Source organism: Saccopteryx leptura, chromosome 1 (assembly GCF_036850995.1).
Source record: "Saccopteryx leptura isolate mSacLep1 chromosome 1, mSacLep1_pri_phased_curated, whole genome shotgun sequence".
Lineage (NCBI taxonomy): Eukaryota > Metazoa > Chordata > Mammalia > Chiroptera > Emballonuridae > Saccopteryx > Saccopteryx leptura.
This window is the reverse complement of record NC_089503.1, coordinates 141,600,613-141,622,954: the sequence shown is the minus strand read 5'-3', so window position 1 is coordinate 141,622,954 and position 22,342 is coordinate 141,600,613. Positions and strand designations below refer to the sequence as shown.

The 22,342-nt window shown below is 41.4% G+C and overlaps 1 protein-coding gene across 9 annotated transcripts in view; it reads right to left on the bottom strand.

Annotated features, from left to right (window-relative positions):
- The window catches only part of MAST4 (microtubule associated serine/threonine kinase family member 4), a 610,913-nt gene that overhangs the window by 150,084 nt on the left and 438,487 nt on the right, over positions 1 to 22,342 (bottom strand). For 2 of the 9 annotated variants that reach the window (XM_066376327.1, XM_066376278.1), the window contains exon 1: positions 12,044 to 12,412. The exons of 6 other annotated variants lie outside the window; for them this stretch is intronic. In XM_066376327.1, coding sequence (XP_066232424.1) covers positions 12,044 to 12,135 — 92 coding nt within the window. In that variant the 5' untranslated portion in view covers positions 12,136 to 12,412. Of the gene's footprint in view, positions 1 to 699; positions 739 to 12,043; positions 12,413 to 22,342 lie in introns of those variants that run through there. One more of the 9 variants, XM_066376297.1, reaches the window with a different exon arrangement.

Here is a 22,342-nt window from a genome sequence, read left to right as displayed (position 1 = left end):
CACACCAAACTGCCTCAATAGATACTCTCCCCTTGCCTCCTCCTTTGCTGATATTGGTAGAACTACCAGTTATTACACATTACTATAATTCTGTCTACACTGCTTTCTAATCCTATTAGACTGAGCTACACGAAGAAAAAGATCATGCCATGTGTATCTCTCTTTCCCAGGTGATACTCATAGCCCTGGTCACATAAAAGGTACTTGATAAATATTTGGTACATGAATGAATAAATGATATGATTCAATAAATTCCCAGACCTTGTCCATGTAAGTCAAACATAGGTTACTAGGCTATCAGATTCCAGAAGCTGATTCAGGCTCATCCACAAACCACAAAGCAGGAAAAGGGTCACACACGGATGTGTAACTCATAAATAACACCCTTGAAGTATTTTAAATGTAATCAACTTCCCAAGTTCCTGAGGTTAATCCCTCAGATCTTGGCTCCTGGTTTCTCTAGCTTTGTGGCCCAATTTGTAATTATTTGACTCCTCTTCAGTGCTTCTAAGGCAGCCTCTCCCCAAAAGGGTGTTGGACTTCATGGTCTTCAGGACCAAGTGCCACTCCCTCCAATCCAAACCCTCAGGCATCTCCAGAAATTCTATGATGAAAAAGGCAAAGCCCAAACAAGCAAAACAAAACCCAAATCACTGTAGTCCAATAGGCCTTAACACAGAGTTTAAAATATATACACACCTGGAACTTCCCAACAAACTCCATAAATGCTGGGCCATGAATCCCCTCCAAACATGTTAGTTTCTTATGAAAATAGATTTGAAATCAAACCTGTTAAGTGGCTGAAGAAACAGCTACAAGCCACTGCTTGCAGGACACACCTAAATGAATAGAGGTTTGAAAGCGAAGGTTGTTTCCTCTGCTCCAGGCTGGGCATGTCGCTTGCATGGGAACTAGAAAACTGGCTTAAAATGAGAACTATAATCTTTCGGGAACAATAGGTCATGACGAGCTTCCTTAATGCCAAAACAAGTGTTTAGAAGTGACTTCTGCTAACTGAAAGAAAAGAGTAAAGGGCATAACTCTGGCTTGAATCCAACATTTTTGAATATGTCCATCAGTGCCAAAAGTCAGAACCCTTTTCTTCATGGATTTTAAACCTGGGACCCATTCCACAGAATGTTTGCATTTCCTAGGAATGACATCAAAAAGTTGCTTCCTATTAATACCTAACCAGCTCAATTATCTGTACCTTTTGACCTCCAAAAGCTTTGGTGTAAGATGGTAGACTGATTTAAAAATTAAATCCCAAAAGGTAAGACAAACCACAATTTCTCTTGTTTAAAGAGTTTCCTTTAAGAAGCAATCAAATAAGCAATAAATCGCAATTTCAAGGAAAACATGTCTACCTGTCACCAGAGCATCTTGGCAATGGCCATGATGGTTAGAACCACTACTGATGTTTCACCTTAAAAATCCAGAATTTCTAATGCTAACCTATCTGAAGTTGACGGGAGAGAAGACATCTATTGAGAAAGAATGCTACATAGAAATTTTACCATTCATATAGTAAAATCACGGCAACTTTTATTCCTTCCTTTGTGGTACAAACACCTAATCCCAGACATCAAATCCTAAACCATACAGGGAATTATATATAATTCACAAGCATAAAGCTTGTTTTGCAGAATGCATAACAAGAACTAAGACCTAAAGCACCCTGAACTATCCTATGCTTACCTGTCCCCAGTGCTGGCCACTACAGCCATTTAATATTAAAGATTTTAAAAAATTCCTTTGCTTAAGGATCTATCATATATGGAAAATGCAAATTTATAATCACCCACTCAGTCTGCTGAGTCTGGTGAATGTGCCTATCAGCTGTTTGCTACCTGTCTGCCCTTTGGAGTGGCTGAGCAAGTGTAGGTTAATTTTACAATAAACCTTTTTGGGGGGGGTTGTTTTAGTTTTAGTGTGTGGGGGGATTTCATTAGCAAATAATTTGTGTTAATCTGGAAGGTTACTAGAATAGTGAATACTAAGTGGATAAAACTAATCCTCACATGGAAAAGAATCTATCTGACATGGTTTCACATCTCCAATGAGTGGTGGCTGACCTAGGTAATTTACTTGGAAAAGTCTTTGATTTTGTATCAAAAGTCTTAAGATAAGCCAGTGAAAGTAATATTTTTACAGGAATTATATCTCAAGCTCCAAAATCAACAAGCCATTACAAATCAGACTTAAGTAATAACATTACATAATAGTCACTTAATAGCTATTGTTTTACAGTAACAAAGGTTTCATTTACGATATTTCCTAGAGTATTTTATTCCGCTGTTAGTTTTCCCATGACAAACATAGTTTTTCCCCTTAACCTCTCCATACATCCATAAAAGGAAAACATTTAATAATTATAAATTCTAATTTAAAGATACCCATCATATAACGTTGCAGTAATATAAAGTTATTGTAATTAAATATATAGAAATGTAGAAAAACATAGAAGATATATAAAAATAACTAGGACATAATATTAAAAGCAATTAAGGAAATTAAAGTTATGCCTTCTAGATAGGAATTAATATAGTGTGTACAGATATGATAAATAGACTCTGCCTTTCGTGCAGGACTCAGTGTGTGTTAAGTTACATATAGATAAGTGGCTTGATGTCATAACTCTGTGGGTTGACATAGACAGGGGGCTTCCCTGGGAACATCTTAAAAGTGGCTTGACTTAATATTTCAGTAGATTAACATAAAAAGGGCTCCCCCTTCATTTGAGGTGATAACCTTATAGATTGACACCTGTTAAAAGGCATTGGCCAGAAAAGGTACTAAAGCTAAGGGGCCTCCCTACTGCGGTAGTCAAGGAGCATGCTATACCCAGGCAGGCCAAAAGGATTTGTTAGTAATAAACTACCTGTGTGATTCTTGCAACTAACTTGCGTGTTGGTCATGTCTTTCCTCTGGTGGCAGTTGGTCTCAGCACTGATAAGTAGAATCCTCAGAGCCGCCTCAAGAGAAGTCTCAAAGAGCCTGCCAGCCCTATTAATAAGCAGGAGTGTCCAACAGCACAGGCAAGTTGAATCAGTAATGCCTAATCAATGTAGAGCTCAGGCTCTACTGGGACAAACATTTTAAAATATTTGAATGGTAAAGGGACATAGATAATTTTTATGCAAGCTACCAGGTCAGTGATTTTCCTTAGATTTAGTATCTAAGAAATCTGGTAGTGGCTACATAATATTCTAATAGAGACTCCCAAAAGAAAAAAACATAAGGTCAAAGTTAGGGTCCTGAGACATCAACATGCACTGTAATGCTTAAAATTAGTATAAAGCATATAGCAAAGGCAGCTTCAGCAAATACTCATTCAGTAAAATGAGCTGGTGACACCCATCAGTTTTCCTCCCTCTCTGAGTCTATGACCCTAGAAGACCCCAGCAAGTTTCACTAGTTCTTCATTCCTCCACTCAGATGACTCACTCAAAACCTAATACATTACCATCCAAAAGATATCTGCAATTTGCACTTCCTGTCAGGTTAGGAAGTTTCCAGGGACATGGAGATGGTTTTTAGCTGTGAAGAGCTAACAGCTTACTTAAATGCACACGGTGGTTGGCCTACCATATGTCAAGATCTGGACTTTGCCCTTATTTTTGCCTGTGATTACAGTTTCCTAAGAAACCCCAAACTCTAACAAAATCAGAGTCATTGACAAATGTAAAACCACAGAATCAGCAGAATGTAGAAAGTCACAGGATTCTAGAAAAAGCAAGCAATGGGGGAGCTTACAATGAGAGAAAAGCATTAATGATGTCTATTCTTCTAACCAATCTATTTTACCTTCAAAAGCAGATCAAAACCTAAATTCCCTCCTTGGGCCTTTTTTCTTTAAAACAACATGATGCTTCAGTTTGATATTGGCATAATTACCTTTTCTAATAAGCATGTCCAATAGCCATTAGTGTAGCTAAAACTCCCACAGGTCCTCTCATTCTATTAATCAGGTTTACGGTCAACATTTTCAGAATTTACAGCCAAGTTCACAAGGGAACTTTCCTAATTACCAAGATAGAGAAAAAGAAAATAAAGTACCAGAACTACAAGTATTAACAACTGTGTGAACTCTTACTTAGCGATTTCTCTAGTGACACAATGTGCCCCTTATCACAAAAAACAAATCTGCTACTATACAGCCAAGACTTCTACTGATAGAGACTGACTTTGCTTTTAATAAATGGTTTTATCCACACTCTATGCCTACTTTCATCCAGGTAGCCCCAGGACCATTTTCACATCTTGTCTCTACTGCTTAACTTTCAAAGGGATTACTCAGTTACCATGATGTCACTCCCGAATGACTAGGTGGAATGTGGTAAAGATAGCTCAGACTGAAATAGGTTGGTGGGTGCTCACTCACACTGGAGAGGTTGTCTATGTGGGGAGAATGGGGGTTTCGGGCCTCCAGTCTTAATCTCCCTGAGAAACCAGCCTATTTCCATTTCAACCAACATAAGGAGGAATCTCCCAAATTATCCAGAATGAGTTCTATCCCAAGTTTCTCCGCTACAGGCCCCCTCCATCTCACATAGGGACTCAGATGGCTTCTCAATCCCAAAATCTGTCACTTTCAGTCCAGAAGGCAGATGGTTTCTATGTTAAGGCTTTTGGTTCCCTTGTTTCAGAGATTACCTTAGGCTTCTGATAACAGCATAGATGTGTAAAGAGAAGCAAGCAAAGCCATAAAAGCATATGAAGTTATACCCCTCACTGTAAAATCATTGAGGCATACCCCCCCCCCCCCCCCACCAGTTAGAGCAATGACAAGCTCACGCCTGCCCCTGGAGCACAGAAGCCATGCTTTTACCCAACTTCTTTTGAAACAGTGGTTCTCAACCTTTCTAATGCCGTGACCCCGCAATACAGTTCCTCATGTTGCAGTGACCCCAAACCAAAAAATAATTTTGGTGGCTACTTCATAACTATAATTTTGCTACAGTTATGATTCGGAATGTAAATACCTGATATGCATTATGTATTTTCCGAAGGCTTTAGGCGACCCCGCCGGGGTCACGACCCACAGGTTGAGAACCGCTGTTTTGAAATCTACTTCCTGCACTCCCTCCCTTCTCTCTCTCTCTGTCTATCTCTATCATCTCTCTATTTCTCATTCCTTTCCTCCTCCCTCCCTTTCTGCCTCCCTCTTCCCCACTAAAAACCTACATAGTCAAAGCAAAACAATTTGTAATCTCTTGTCAACTGCACACTACAGGCTAAAAGCAACATGTTCAAAATGTGTGTTTGCCCGCTCATGACCTTCGAATCTGGTAAGCTTTCATAGTGTGAGGAGCGCACCGTCCGTGAGAACACAGCGCTCCAGGGTGGGCGGGCGCTCCTCAGGCTCATCGCGTCAGGCTCATCGCGGGAGTCGGGTCAGTCGGTGCACTGCTGACCGCTCCGGCCTGGGGCGGGTTTCTGCTCCTCTGGAGGAGGGTCCCGATGAGGCTGCGGGAGAGGGTCCTCGCGGCTCCCTCCTGGAGTATCACCCATGTTAGAGCTGACCAGGAGAGGAGGACTGACGGGCGAGCTCCGCGCTGCTCCGGGCCTGCCCTGCCTGCGCAAGTTTACAGTCTAGGCTAGGGCATGAAAAAAAGAAAAGGATGAAAGGCAGCCGTTGTGAAACAGGCCTGGGCGAAGCCAGGAGTGGGAGAGACCGGCACAGAGCCTCTGGGAGGGGCAGTGCCTTCCAGCCACCTGTGCCAGAGGCCAGAGGGACAGCCGGCCACACTGCCCAGACTCAGGAGGAGACAAAAGTGGTGGAGGTGGAGGAAACAGATGCTCAGACCAGGGCTCTAAAGAAAGAGAACTTCGGCTGTAAACACATTCGAAAGCAGATCCTCATAAGGCTGTGGAAACAACACGAGCTTCCAGAGAGGAGGTGAAAGGAAACTGTCCCAGCCTATTTGGGTGATGAGGCAAACCAAGTGAGCAACAGTGAGTAAGGGGATATGATTCAGGGAGGAGGGCTGGCCAGTCAGCTGTGAGTACGTAGAGGCCATGGGACGCCACGATGTGTCAGAGCTGTGTTTAGCTACCCACAGAGAGTGGTCACCACCCACGGCCTCCAATTCCTCCCTTCACTGCTGCTTCCTGGCTCCTCGCCTCCCTACCCAGCCCCGCACTCTGCTGCTGCTGTTCACGCTGAAGTCATCGCGACTGCCCAGCTGTCAGCTCCAGGCACATGCTGGCTTCATCGCTGTGCAGTGGCAGTGTTGACTGTTCCTCCTGGAACCTCTGTGAGAACTCTCTGCTGGCTTCCCTCCTTCTTACAGGACTCTCCTCCAGGTCACCTCGTCTGGACCTGTCTGCATCTCTGCTCACATCTTAAATGGGGCATCTCTAGCTCTCCCACAGATTAATCTAACATATTTCTCCTGATGACGACTCCCGAGACTATTATTTCTGGTACAGCCTCTCCGAATGCCCTGGACCTACACATCCAACTGCCTGCCTGGGGCTTTCTTCTCTGCCTCAGAGCGCTTACCATTCTCAGATACCTGCCCCCAAACTCTTCCCACAGCAATAAGATGGCAATTTCTCATCCTTTAGATCTCCTCTTAAATATAACCTCCTCATAAAACGTTCCCTGACCACATTATTTAAAGTAGCCACCCACATTGTTAGTTCTGAGCTCTTAGAGCTTTCAGAATACTGACCACCATTTGGCAACTGATGTAATTAGATGTTTGTTCATTTGTGCAGCACAAGTACTTTGTCTTGTTCACTACTATTTCCCCTTGCTCAGCACCGGAGTTGGTGGCTGCAGACAACTGGATGAAGGAATCATCGTGCCATGGTAATCCGCACCCAACAAACACTCAGTGAATGCAGATTAACTGAGCTCCTGAGGATGAAAGGGTACCACTTTGTGTCGTCCTCTCCCCCACCCTGACATGTCCAGGTGGCTTCTCTACCTCCCTGGTTCCTCAAGCCAAAACCCCCAGGGCCATTGTGAAATCTTTCTTCATCCCTCAGAGCCAATGGCTCACCAACTTCTATCAATTTCATATCCTTAGTATCTCTCAAAGGCATATCTCACCACATTCTTTGCTCAGGCCTGGAGAACCCTTTAAACAGGCTACTGCAATAACTTGTTAAATGGTGTTTACCTCTACCACCAGAACCAAGCTCCCAGTAAGCTAGACAGGTCTCTCTCTCATTGATAAAGGCCAACCTTCCACAAATACCAAGTGCCTCAACTCTCCTTCTCAGTCTCCTTGCCCACCACTCAGCTCCTATTGTAATGATAGTAACAATATTAATAGTTAGAATTTGCAGTGAGTTTTTACGTGCCAGTCATTGTATTAGGCATTTGTGCTATGAACACATGGCAGTATTTACAACACTCTTATGAGATAAGTAATTTACTTGTCCCTATTTTATAGATGAAACAACTGTAGTCCAAAGACATAAACTTACCCAATACCATTCAAACCCAGGTAAACTGGCTTCAGATCAACCCTCTTAACCATAGTTCTATATCATATCACGTCTTCAAACCTTATACTTCAGCAAGACTGAGTTATGCATCTGGTTCTTTATGCTCTAGCAATACCGAGCTATGTACAGTCCCTTGAACTCTGTGTCACAAAGTCTTTGTACAAACTATTTCTTCAGCCTCCTTGGGAAGGCCCTGTCCATCTGTCTGATAAATACAAACCTATCCTTCAAAATCTCCCTGTTGTGTCTCCTGGATCCTTGAGAGCAAAGTCTCTCTTATTTCCTAAGCACTCCTATGGTTTATGTGTACCTTGTAAATATATACTTCTCTGTACCTTATTTTGCAATGACTCATTTGCGTATCTTCGCTGAAGACAAGCCTAGGGCTTTCCGCTTTGGGTCACAGTGCCCAGGCATACAATAGAGGCTCAAAAAAAACATGGATTTAACTGGTTTTTCATGACAGGGGTGAGTACAAGTTCACTAATACTTGACATGTCAGGTCAGGAGAGAAGTGTATTCTCTATACTTCTTAAAGACATATACTCGTGAGCAAAACAAAAAGAAAAACTCACCAAACTCTACAGATGTTTCTGAGGGGAAGATGCAGTGTACATAAAAATTCCAAGACATTCTGACAACTACAGCAGTTAGTTGAAGATCCCTGAATATACCTGCTGTTCACAGCAATTGCTGAGTAAAGTGAATTCAGGGGGAAAAAATTATCCCATGGGTTCTCAGAAAAATATATTTGGAAACTTGCTCAAAGTTATTTACTGAGTCACACACTGCCCACAGCCATGGATAAGGGTTTTATTGATTTAGGTCACTGAGGTTTGAAGATGATCACTTAAACCCAATAAAAACATGACAAGACTTCTGACCATTAAAATCATAAAAATCAAGCATAATCTAGATTCACTAGACTGTCCTTTAGCAAAACGAAAGGTGAATCTCAAAACTGAGCAGCAACATTAAGAAATCAATGGTAGTCCTTTCATTTCAGAGTGACGGAGAGAGAAATAAGTAAAAGAAGCTTGATCCTTTCCCCCCAGTGTTTTTTTAATCCAATGGGTAAAGAAAAGATGCTATAAACATAAGCGGTAATATAAAGCTGGCAAACTCATTTCCATACTACGATGTGATGGGTTCTTCAAATGAATGGAATATCTACAGACCTATGAAATGTACAGTCTCTAAAACATTCAATTATTACTTCAGTTTAAAACAACAAGTTTTAGTTGAAATAATCTGTTCATTCAGCCTAGATTTCTATCCCTCAAAGCAGCAGGTAAATCAGTGCTTATACGTAAACTGCCTTGAGGAAATGGGAAGAGGAGTGAAGGGCAAAGCCAGTCATGAAAAAGAAACTTGGCCCTGGCCTGTGGCTCAGTGAATAGAATGTTGGCCCAGTGTATGGATATCCTGGGTTCAATTCCCAGTCATGTCAAACAGGAGAAGCCACCATCTGCTTCTCCTCCTCTTCTTTTCCTCCTTCTCTCCATCTTCCCCTCCCACAGCCAGTGGCTTGTTTGATTGGAGTGTGGCCCTGGGCACTGAAAGTAGCTCCGTTAGTTTGAGAATGGTAGCCCCAGGCACTAAAAATAGTTTGGCACTCTAGCATTGGCCCCATATGGGGTTGCAGGGTAGATCCCAGTAAGGGCGCATGGGGGAGTCTGTCTTACTATCTCTCCTTCTCTTACCTAAAAAAATTAAAATAAATAAAATAAAATGAAACTGTTTTCAATGAAATATGAACTTTACACACATTTCAAGCAGACAAAGTCAATTGTCAATGTATATCCAGACAACCCAATGTCTGCCAAGGTCAAGATAAAAAATATTGATAAGAACAATACATCAACTTTGGGACACAACAAAAGAACCCAGGCTTTGAGTTCATAGGTACTGTGTAAGAGTCTAGGCATTTTCTCCTAAGAATGCAGGGAGTTGTAATGTAGCAAACCAAAGATCTTCCATGATGACAATTTCTACCACAATATAGATTTAAGAAATTTTAAGTGTCTGAAACCATTCAACCTCTCTTTCTTTCTTGTAAGTGGTCACACATCCTATCCCTAGGAGCTATAAAATGCTCAATCACGGGCTCAAAGCCAGATTTTTCTCTTTGATACACACAAGAACCTGATGGTAAAGAAAAGGTTAAGATGAAGCCTTCTGAATTACAGTGTTAATCAGAACAAATCACTGGGATAAAATATGCAAAATGAATGAAAGTCAGTGAGTGTGCAGAAATGAAGCTAGGCTTGGAATAAAGCACATCCAACTGAGGGCAAGGGCACTGGGCACACCCACCCTCAGTGAGGCTGGGGAAGGAGAGGACCCTCTGGAAGGAGGAGGTCTTTTTGAAAGGGCAGCTTTCAGAAGCCTGATCAGCCACATAAGGAATAAGGTTAATGTGGGCCTTGGAGAAGGAGACAGGATTTAGAGCAGTTAAGGGAGGTCACAGAAGGGAAAGAGTCACAGGTAAGCATATGCTACATGTCCTTAGGGAAGGTCACCGAGCCGGAATTGATCACTGTATAATAAGAGAATACAACAGTTACATGCACTGCCCTGGAAAAGAGAACATCTGCCCTTCATTTTTCTGAATCTACATAATAAATAGAAAGTGATAGGCTTTTGAAACCAACAATAAGTAGAGGTATATACAGATGACCTTCCAAACTCTGTGAATCTTGGAAATCCCCGGTAACAAACAGGCTGTGACAACCACTACTGTTAGAAGGTAGGGAAGAAAATCCCCGTCTCTCTGTTTTACTCTACTGAAGATACGGGTCCATGACTTGGGGAGTGGAGACAGCCTCCCCACTTCCTACTTTCCCATTTTTCTGGGGAGAACCTCGGTTACTTTAGAACCTAGGCTCTCTGCCAGAGAGAGTTGTCTGAAAGGGAGTGTTCGGGCCGAGAGATATTGCCCTAAAGCTGAGGTCAGACCAGCCTGAGAATTCTTCACGTATTTGACTCTCTCAACAGGACTATCAACAGGTAGGCTGGGGGAAGAAAGGCTCCATCCAACCGCTTTTCAGGTTCAGACACACAGGCGTGGTGCCAGTGCAGACTCCTCTCTGCAGGAACCGGCTGTCTGTGAGAGGAGAGGCTGCAGCACAGCCAGGACTACACCAATTCCAATACACACAGCCCCTGGCTCACTGAAAAGGTGAGAAGTTACAGTGGTCTTGTTCATGTACAGCATGTATCACTTCAAATAATTTGTTGTTTTGGGGGCCTGGGTTGGTGCACGGGTGACACAGCTTAAACAAAAACGACCAATACTAAAAGAGTGTCTTTGAGCATATACAGAATGAGAAAAGCACAACCACCTTATTGAAAAGGCACAACTTTCGACTCTAACAGGGTTTAGTGGTATCAACACTATTCAAGTTGCATTAGAAGGTAAATATGACCTAAAAATGTCTCTCTCTCACACATACAAACACACACTTGTGTTTGCTTGATCTATGTATATATGCATGTGTATAAACAGCATATATGTGAGTATCACAGGATGCTTCTGAACTGAAAGAAATACCATGGGAAAAATTTTAAAAACTACTACGTTTTCCAAAGTATCACATATCTGCATTTATGCTACAAAAACGTACAGGTATAACCAAACAGAATGAACTGTGTTTTTATAGTGTTCTTTAAACACTGCAGTACAAAGATTGTGAAGCTCCAAATCTGATAGCCTGCATCCTGTTTATTTGACCGCATCATTGCTCTCATGCATGTACACGTGTATGTGCAAGGCAAGTTTGGAAGGAAAACAAAGAATCTGTATTTCTACAACTCAGAGGGTGTGCCCCTCAAAAATCACAATAATGCCCCTTTCCGAGCTGGACATGAATGTGGAGAGAGGAGAAACAGCTCCTTTAAAATCATGTCCTCTCAACCGAAGTGTCAGCAACTAACTCTAAACTGCCTTTCACGTGTGGCACAAACTTCATCTTGCATTTAAAAGTCTGTTTTCCTCCCACCTATTCTGTCAACTGTATATTATCAAATGAAAAGGCCAGCCCTGTATTAGAAACAAATGTCTGCAAACCAGTTTAAAAAAAAAAAAAGGCAAAGTTATGCAGACCTGTCTCTTCAAGCAGACAATTCAAAACAGGATAACTTGAGAACTATCTTTGCATAGTACATCTGCATCTTATAAAAGGTCAAATATTTAACAGAAAGGACAACTGAAAGGCTCCACAAAGGGAAGCAGAGTCCCAAGGTCCCGGTGAATGAAATGGATAAACATGATCAGATCAAAGAGACAGACTTAAACAAGCATTCCCACCCCCTACCCCTTTTCTCCCCTCACCACTCACCATTCAACCTCCTATTATCCACGTTTCAAAAGAAGAGCCCCTGAGAAGCCCATTCACCAGGACTCCCCAGGAAATCCAGAGGAGAGAAATACCTGAAACAGTGCCCCCTTGGTAGGCTATAAACTTTTCAAACTGTCACCCAATAAACAAAATCCCAGTTTCCAAAGCTGCTTGGACGGTTGAGCAGCCTCGGAAGCCCACGCATTCCCTCTCCACGCAAAGGATCCCCGCGTTTTTACCTTTGTGTTCGCCGCAGCCTGTTCCCACTCCTCAAATGAGGCAAAGTAAAGTTTGAGAGCACAGTCCAAAAATTGGGGTCAGACATATCCATTCCTTTCTCGAATTCACTGCAGGTTCAAAGCCAGAAGACCGGAACGGGGAGAGGGTTTAAAAAAAAATATCCCAATGATCTTACTCCCTGCTGAGGAAGCGTGCTGCGAACTGTGATCTCGAGAACAACTTGGAGTCTGTCTGAGAGGTCCCCGTCCCAGCCTTTCATGAACACACAGCCATTTCTCCAAGGGTCAGGAAACTTGTTTCCTCCCGGGTTTGCCCTCTCCTGGCCAGCCTCCGCCAGCTACAAACAGTAACTACAAGAGTTGGGCCGTGCGTTCTGCTCCAATGCTGTCTGTGTGTGAGTCGGTCCAAGGTACTTTGTCATCTCTTTGGCAGATACCATTTGCAGCTCCTGCGGGGGGGTCCGGGGGTATGAAGATGACTATTTTAAGTCTTTGGGTCTGGGAGGCTGTTGCTTATCAGCAAACCTTTCAACATCCGAACATGCTCAGTGTTCAGTTTCCTTTTGGTATCTACACACAAGGAAAAAAATTTCCATCAAAGAGCTCCTATTCTGCTCCCCCCTCCACACTAAAAAAGGGAAACTTACTAGCACTTTTTACGAAACCGGCCTATTGGCGGACTTGAGCCGGTCACCTTTGTGTAGCCTCCTAGCCTGGTGCTGCAAGGGGGTGGGCGGCCTGGCACCTTTCGCCACCCGCGGACTCTCTCCGGGGGAGCTTGGCCTCATGGGAAAGGGAGCAGCCGGCTAGCTGGGTGGGAGGGTAGGAGCCCACCCCAAAGAGCCAGGGCACCCAAGCATCTTCTGTCTCCGCCGCGTCCCCGGGCCGGGAGCCCCAAATGGATCATTCCCCCAAATAAATAAATCAATCCAGCCCCCGCTCCCAAGCCGGGAAGCCTGCGCAATGCACACCTGAGGGCTAACTGGTGATTCACTGCAGAGTGGATCACCATTATAATACTCCTAGGAAGTCAGTCATACCCTGCTGAGACGCTGATGCGGGGAGGAAAATCACGCAGACGGCTGCCACGCTCACCTCGGTAAACTGAATTAACGAGTTACATACATTTGATGAATTACTACCGTGCACACCTGTTTGGCTTCAGACAGCAAAGACTGTCTAGAAAATGCTCAACCACCATGATTAAAGACATTTCCTGTATTATTTAACAAATGCTAAAAGTATTTTCCTTCCACGTGAGTTAGAGCTTGAATGGAAGGAATGAAGGGGAGGTTGAATCAATGTCACTGTTCTTCAGTTTGAAGGAGGGTATGGTATTCAAATAACTCCCTCAACTGACACATGCTTATGTAAAAGTATATAAAGAAAAAAAACTGGAATTTAAATTAGCTGCCTTAAATCTGGTGTGATACGGCAAGAGATGCTAATTTGCTTTAATTAAGCAAAAATAAGTTGTAAAAAAAAATGGTGTGGTTCATCCAGTATATACTGAGAACAAACTTGATAACAGAGAGGAAGGTTACAAAAGGGGTGGGGACAGCAAGGAACAGAGTGAACAGAGGACAGGAGTCCACTGTGGGATCCTCTTTATCTAACTCTTGTAAACCACAGACGTATTTCTACCCCAAGGACTCTCAGGATTTCTCACAGTAATTTTTGGATAGGGCTTTCTTATGTATCATCTCCTCAAATACTTATAGAGCCTATGGATCCTTGAAATCCATTAAGGTAGACAAAAGAAGGCAATGTTTTCTCAATTCTACAAGTGACAAAATATACTTCACCAGACACTTACAGGCTCAGTCCAGTATTTTTGCCCCTTTCTAAGCCATTTCTTCTTAGTAAAAACGTTTCTAAGTATTTAAAAAGTTGTCTTTTTAAAGGCTGACACAAAGATAGTACTCATGTTGCAAAGCAGAGTTCATCAACCTCAGCACTATGACATTAATGGCTGGACAATTCCTTGTTTGAGTGCTATCTTGGGCATTGGAGGATGTTTACCAGCACCCCTGACTTCTACCCACCAGATACCAGGGGTGACTATCAAAAAAACTGTAGACATTTCCAAACACCCCTTGGGGGCCAAAATTACCCCTGGCTGAGAACCACTGATCTAGATAGAAGCTCCCTCTGAGAAAGCTGGCACAGACCAGTGTTTTCCAACTGGCAATCCGCAGACCGGTCTGCCAAAAATTTTGTGCTGGTCTATGAAAAGAGTTAACTACCCTGATGTTGTATGAAGATTATAGACCCAGCCTGACCTGTGGTGGCGCAGTGGATAAAGCATCCACCTGGAATGCTGAGATCACCAGTTCGGAGCCCCGAAATTGCCTGGTCAGGGCACATGTGGGAGTTGATGCTGCCTGCTCCTCCCCCACCTTCTCCCTTGCTCTTTCTCTCTCTCTCCTCTCTAAAATGAGTAAATAAAAATATTTAAAAAAAAAAGATTATAGACCCAGTGATCTTAGTTGAATTTGCTTTTGCTCAGGGTGACTTCTGCCTTAGCAGTCCCCGAAATAATAATTCTATTTTCACCAGTCCCCAAGTGTAAAATGTTTGAAAACCATTGGCATAGAGCATTGGTTAAGAGCAAAAATCGCCTGACCTGTGGTGGCGCAGTGGATAAAGCGTCAACCTGGAAATACTGAGGTTGCCGGTTCAAAACCCTGGGCTTGCCTGGTCAAGGCACATATGGGAGTTGATGCTTCCTGCTCCTCCCCCCTTCTCTCTCTCTCTCTCTTTCTCTGTCCCCTCTCTATAATGAATAAATAAAATCTTTAAAAAAATTAAAAAAAAAAAAAAAAGAGCAAAAATCTTGGGATTGAATTCTGGATTCAGTAATTACTGTGACCTTAGGCAAGTCACTTAATCTCTGCCCATTTTCCCTATTTTAATAGGGTCCATGATAGGACCAACTTCTAAAAGGCTGACCTACATAAATGAGATGACATACATAAGCCTCTTCAAGCAGCGTCTAGAACACACTTCACATAATTGTCGGCAATTTGCTCAAGCTAAAAGAATACTATGCTGAGAGACGTAAGACTAGGGCAGAGGGCACCCCACACCAAGCCCTCCACTTTCATGGTGCCTTGAACATTCCTCTACTGAGCTGATGGTCACACTGAATTAAAATTGACTTTTTACTGCTACTGTCTTCCTTATTAGCCTGTGAATTCCTCAAGGGTAAAATTATGTTTTATTGATTTTAGCATTTCCAAAATCTGGTGGTTCCTGTTTTCCACAAGCATTTAATAAATGCCTTTTGAATGGAGATGCTTCAAGATGCTCAGGTTTCTCTTCTTTCTCTTAAGATGCCCTGAAATTACTGGTCTTAGCAGATCAGTGGATTTTCTCAAATAATCCTGAATTCTTTAGAACCCCATGAGGATATTTTTTAAATTCTAAAGACCTTCACTTTCATCTACATCTGTAACTGGAAACAGATGTGCTAACATTCCTCAGTTCTTAACACAGCTCTAAAAAATATCACAACCAAATCCAAGGGAAACCCTCTTTGAATGGTCCTCTCATCCCCCATCCCAGGGAATAATTTCTGTGCTCATTTTCAGGTATCTTAGTTTAAAAGGGATAATTACTTACTAGAGGCTTCCCAGAGAAGAACAACTAAATGGTAAAGGGGACATGAAAGTATACTATGTGAATTCTGGTTGATGGAACTCTGTGTTGAAAGTGGAGGAGAGAAAATTTAGGGAACAAGTGATAGAGGTCCTTGAACAGTGAAACACTACTATGTGGAAGAGTCCTTGGATCCTAAGATGAAAAAGGCTGAAACAACGAGGGAGGACTTCTATAAGGGTGTTTGAGCAGAGGTAACTTGAAGGAGATGCACAGGGTGGGACTCAAGTTCTGCATGGTTTCAAGACCTAGTGCCTCTGTACCTCCCAACTTTTGTACTCTCTCTGGTCCTTCTAGAAAAGTCCATGCATCTGAGCAGTGCCAATAAAGACGATAGCAATGAAAATGGGTAAGTCAGTAACAGTAAATATTTATTTTTTCTCTTGATTGAGTGATGCATATCCCAGCTTGCGGTCAACAGAGGTCATTACCATCTCCACTCTGTATATTTTAGGGAATCCATCATGCAGATTCTCAAAGGGATGGGTAAAGACATGAGCATGTTTAACCATGTAATTTTATATGAGTTTTTTTTTTTGGGGGGGGTTGTTTTTACATTTAAAAGACTTGGGAGAATTTGGGTTGTATCCAAAATGAAAAAATAAAAATAGGTAAAATAATGAGAATCCAGAAATGAACTAGTTAATACAGTGAAAGTGGCTGATATATTCCCACACTCATATAAGATAAGAGTAGGTGTGACACTCAAGTGTAATTTGTCTTCTAACCTGTTTGACTTGATTTGGGAACCTATGATTCAGAAGGTAATACAGTCAGTAAACACAAGAATTAAATTGGTCAGAACTACTGACATTTTCCTACAGATAAGATCATTATATTGGCAGAAACTAGAGGACAGTTTAGTTGCAATTGTAAAATTCTGGCTACAGAATTGAGAATTGAGATTATTGTTAATTATTAAGACAATAGCTGATTTAGGTCAATATACAGATATTCAGCAAGATTTTCTACTTATTGCACAACTAAGCCTCCACAGCTATGGCCAAGCTTTGTAATCCAGGATGCTCATCCATTTAATCATCATGTTATTATCTGACATTGTTTTTATGAGAAACGTAAATAAGATTAAAAAGCAAGCTTGCACGCTACTGAAATACTAGGTTAGGACTCAGTGAATATTTCAGAAAAGGGCAACCTCTCCACTATTTACTCCCTTCCTACATAGAAAAAATACAGGTCCTTTTACCTGACTTAAATTGTTCTCTCTACTTCTCTCCCTCTGCTCCAGGCTCATGTGGCAGAGTTTTCCCCATGCTACATCAGATAGTGGTAAATGTCCCTGGAGCCTTGCCTTGAATTTAGGCACTGTGGGAGCCTACGTTTACTAGTATTGGTGTGAGGCCTGGAAAACTGTCAGCTCCCTGCCCTGACCCTCTGGCCACAAGGCCATGTTCAATGAGAAGACATTAAGGAAAGCAGGTTTATATTGAGTTTCCAAATAAATTCTACCTGATCTTTGCCTCATCTGGGGGTTCTGCTATAAATTAACTTTGACTTCTATCCGTCACATCTTCAGAGCACCTAGAAGTGAGTACCTACCTAAGGCTATCCACACCCTCAAGTCCACTTTGTTAACCTTCCAAATGTTGTCTTGAGAGTTTAAGGTTAGGAGTGCAGCCTGGGCGGTGACACAGTGGTAAGAATATCGAACTGGGACACAGAGGACCCAGGTTTGACACTCGGAGGTCATCAGCTTGAGTGCAGGGTTACTGGCTTGAGTATGGGATCATAGACATGACCCCATGGTCGCTGGCTTGAGCCCAAAGGTGACTGGCTTGAAGCCCAAGGTTGCTGGCTTGAGCAAGGGGTCACTCACTCTGCCGTTGCCCCCCTGTCGAGGCACATCTGAGAAGGAAATCAATGAGCAACTAAGGTACTGCAACAAAGAATTGATGCTTCTCATCTCTCTCTTTGTGTCTGTCTGTCTCTATGTGTCCCTCTGTCTCTCTCTGTCTCTGTCTCTGTCTCACACAGACACAGACACACAGACACACACACACATAAGTTAAGAGTACAAATGTCAAATTGCCGACCTTGAATGAGCAATCTTTGTAATCACTGCACATCTTGAGAAATAAAGCTTTAAGACTGGGCAATGTGAAGGAAGTTGCTTCAAGGGGAGCAGGTTGAAAGAAAACTCTTCTAATGTTATTAAACACTTTTTTTGTTTGTTCACATTCCTAAAATATGAAGGAAGATAAAATGATAAATAAAAATTAACTTGTAGGGATAGATCTGAATGCTAAAACCCAAGGGATGAATAATCCTTGGAATATTTTTTTTTAATTTTATTTATTCATTTTTAGAGAGGAGAGAGAGAGGGAGAGAGAGGAGAGAGAGACAGAGAGAGAAGGGGGAGGAGCTGGAAGCATCAACTCCCATATGTGCCTTGACCAGGCAAGCCCAGGGTTTCAAACTGGCAACCTCAGCATTTCCAGGTCGACGCTTTATCCACTGCGCCACCACAGGTCAGGCCAATCCTTGGAATATTTTTAAAACAATATCCCAAGGTAGAGAGGTTAAGATTTCTAAAGTGAATAGATTTTAAAAAAGGAAACCAAGTAAAATTGATTTATAGTTCCTGATAGGTTCAACCGAGAACTATGTAATCCACAAGGGCAGGTTGAAGGATAAGGCTCCAGACAGGAAAGGACAGACAAAAGACTGGCCCAAATGGGAAGAGAATGTAACATTCTCCTCAGGTAGTCCCGGGATTCCAGGAGAATCAGAGGCTCAAAAAATGTGGCAAATAATCAATAACTTTACAGAATCTAAGAGGAGAGAACAGATAGATATGGGAATGAAGTGCTTTTCTCCCAAATTACTGACTCCTTGGCTTGTGTGATAGAGAAGTAACATAGAACATGTATGATGGTGGCCCAGCACATAGGAAGAGAGAGGATTTCATAGTCACTTGCTTTTAAGCATTGTCTATCCTCTGACACCCTGACAGAGGAAATAAACAGAAAAGGTGCACCATCCTTACAGGGTTAGCAGGGTCATCCTGTAAGAGGGAGACACTTGGAGAGCCAGAGATGAGTGTCTCTTTCCATCTAAACGAGCTGTCTGACAGACCCGTCATTTAACCTGGCCTCTAACAGAGCTAAGCAATCCAATCTGTAGCCAAGAGCAAAGCTTGGAGATCAGCACCCTCATCTGACAAATGGAGATCTAACTCCTGTCTTGCTTTGAGGCCAAACTTGTGGCCACTTTCTCTATGAGCCTCCTGATCCTCAGGGGCTCAGGCATTCCTCTCCTGGGCTCTGCTCCTGAGAGCCCCTGCGGGACAGGGTTCTCCCCCTCTATCAAAATCCATTTGATTGCAGATTTGTCTGCCTTAGAGGGCAGGGGCCATATGTCCTTCATCTCTAAATACAATCTTCAGGATGAATGTTAAGGCAAGGGAGGAAGGTGTTGCTTGGAGTTAGAAAGATACTTGGTAGCAAAGGTGGGTCTAGAATCCTGATATGTTGAAGACACACCTTGAATATGTTTTCACAAGATTTTTCTGTCTTCTTTGAGTTTCATGAGTCTGTTCTTTTATCTATTGATATATATGCTGTACCTGTTAGGCAGGTCTATTGTCTCAAATTTCAAAATCTCCAAAAATATAGATGAGGCATATATAGCTGTATATATAAATATATATATATGTATATAACAAGTTTGTAAGAAATACCACATGTGTTTTTTTTTGTTGTTGTTGTTTTTTTTATCGTAACAGTGACCCTCAGTTACTAATCATTGCCTAAGACTCTCAGTCTGGAGTTGACTTCAAGGACATGTTATTTCTTGATCCAGAAGCTTGGGTCTAAGATACATCATTTGTCATCCAGCTTCTGAGCATGAATTGACAGTACAATTATAAGAAGTGCCAATTCAGTTTAAGTGGGTCAGTGGAGTTATATTTAGCACTGTGGTAACTGACACTAAGACCTTTATGTAATATAGGATTAAGGTTAATTTATCAGTTCTTCTTCTCTTAGATATTTTTTTCAGGTCGGACATCTTAAGTTATGGAAAACTACTCCACTGAAATAAGAGGTAATGGAAACTCCCTGCCGTTTAGGGAACACATACAGAAGAAGTAGAAACCATAGAAACCATGTGCTTTTGTAGTGACCAGACTTTAATTCCATTGTTAAAGTTTACTCAAATTATCACACAATTCTAGGACAACATGTCAGTGAAGACAGAATATTTTTAGCCAAGAAGTTCTCAAGCACACTTCACTTCAGTATCTATATCTATTAAGTTATGTCATTTTTACACCAACAAAAAAATTTAAAGACATATCTATCCATAGGAGAGTAAATATGATGTTAGGCATGAAAAGTGTTCACTCTATCATAGAAATGCAATTAAAACATCAATCAAGATATTTTTACCTGTTTAACTGGAAAAGATTTAAAAAAGATAATATTCAATATTAGTGAGGGTGTAAGGAGATAAGTTCTCTCTACTAACTTTCTGGAAAGCAATCTGGAGAATGAAAATACACAGACACACGTTATACATATAAAGACACATACATATAAATATGTCGTGTGCATATGTACATATAGATATAATACACACATACAAATATATATATAATATATAATAAATTGGCATGCTAGAATTTATACAAGTATAATCAAATATGTACATAATGATTTATGTATATGGAAATTAATCTCAGAATTCCTTAATAATATTGGGGGGGGGGGAACCAAAGGTACAAAACATGGGCAACTGTTAATAAATACTGAAATAGCCAGAGAATGAGATTTTAAACTTTTTTTTTATTTAAAAAAAATTTTTTTTAAGACTTTATTCATTTTAGAGAGAAGAGAGAGAGAGAGAGAGAGAGAGAGAGAGGAGGGGGGAGGAGCAGGAAGTATCAACTCCCATATGTGCCTTGACCAGGCAAGCCCAGGGTTTTGAACCGGTGACCTCAGTGTTCTAGGTCAACACTTTATCCACTGCGCCACCACAGGTCAGGCAAGAATGAGATTTTATAAAATCAATAAAGACTATGTGGTAGACAGAATAATAGATTCTAAAGATATCCAAATTCTAAACCCTGGAACCTGAGAATATGCTATTTTATATGTCAAGAGGAATTTTGCAGATGTGATTAAATTAAGGATCTTGAGACAAGGAGATTATCCTAGATTATCTGGGTGAGCTATAGATGTAATCATAAGTGTCTTTATTAGAGGGAAGCAGAGGAAGATTGGACAAGAGACAAGGGTGATATGACACTGAGCAAGACGCTATCTATGCTGCTGGTTTTGAGGTTAGAGGAAGGGGCCTTGAGCCAAGGAAACACAGGAATGCAGCTGAAGAAGCTGGGAAATGCAAGGAAACACACTGTATCCCAGGGTTTCTGGAAGGTTCTCAGCCCAGCTGATACCTTGACTCCAGGAAAACCACTGGAGACTTCTGATCTCTGGAACTCTAAGAGAATAAAGTCTATGTTGTTCTAAACCAGGGGTCCCCAAACTACAGCCTGCGGGCAGCATGTGGCCCCCTGAGGCCATTTATCCACCCCCGCAGCACTTCCAGAAGGGGCACCTTTTTCATTGGTGGTCAGTGAGAGGAGCACATTGACCATCTCATTAGCCAAAAGCAGGCCCATAGTTCCCATTGAAATACTGGTCAGTTTGTTGATTTAAATTTACTTGTTCTTTATTTTAAATATTGTATTTGTTCCTGTTTTGTTTTTTTTTACTTTAAAATAAGATATGTGCAGTATGCATAGGGATTTGTTCATAGTTTTTTTTATAGTCCGGCCCTCCAACAGTCTGAGGGACAGTGAACTGGCCCCCTGTGTAAAAAGTTTGGGGACCCCTGTTCTAAACCATTTAGTTTGTCATAATTTGTTACAGGAGACATAAGAAATGAATGTGATATTTTAAAAAATTATCTAACAAATGGTGATGCTCCTGAAATATGTTTAAAATAAAGCCAGAAAAAAATAGATATAATTATTTTATATGATATAGATTATTTTAAATATAATATATATAAATAGAAATTTGGAACTAAACAAAGGACTTTTGGTGAACATTGGTGAGTGAGGGATTACGGCTGATTTTATTCCTCTTTGTACTTTTTATATTTTTTACAAATCTATATTATTTTTCATTAGGTTTGAAAACCCTAATTTCTAGAAGCCACACATTTGACAGAGCCTTTTGATCATGATCTGAAAGTTTCTGTTCCTGAAAATTTTAGGATACTTGAAGAGTTTACAAACTTATGAAAATGCTTTTTCTTGGACATTTTCATAAAATTTGATTGATATCTGACAAAATAAAATGCATATATACAAGCTCTCCAAACCTTAGGAATAAATGTTAAGATTGCTTTAAGAAGCCTTTCCAACTCTCTGGAATTTTATAATAGAAAAATAAAAAATATCTGTTTCTCCACAGAAAACCTTATCTGTTTATGGCAACGAGGCAAATACGGTTCCCCCCATGTATAAGACGCTCCCATGTATTAGACACACTTTAATTTGGGGGCCCGAAATTTGAAAAATAATGTGTTACATAAAGATATTGCACTCAAGTTTTGTTCATCATAAAATTCATACAACTCCTCATCACTGTCAAAACTCCCATCCATTAG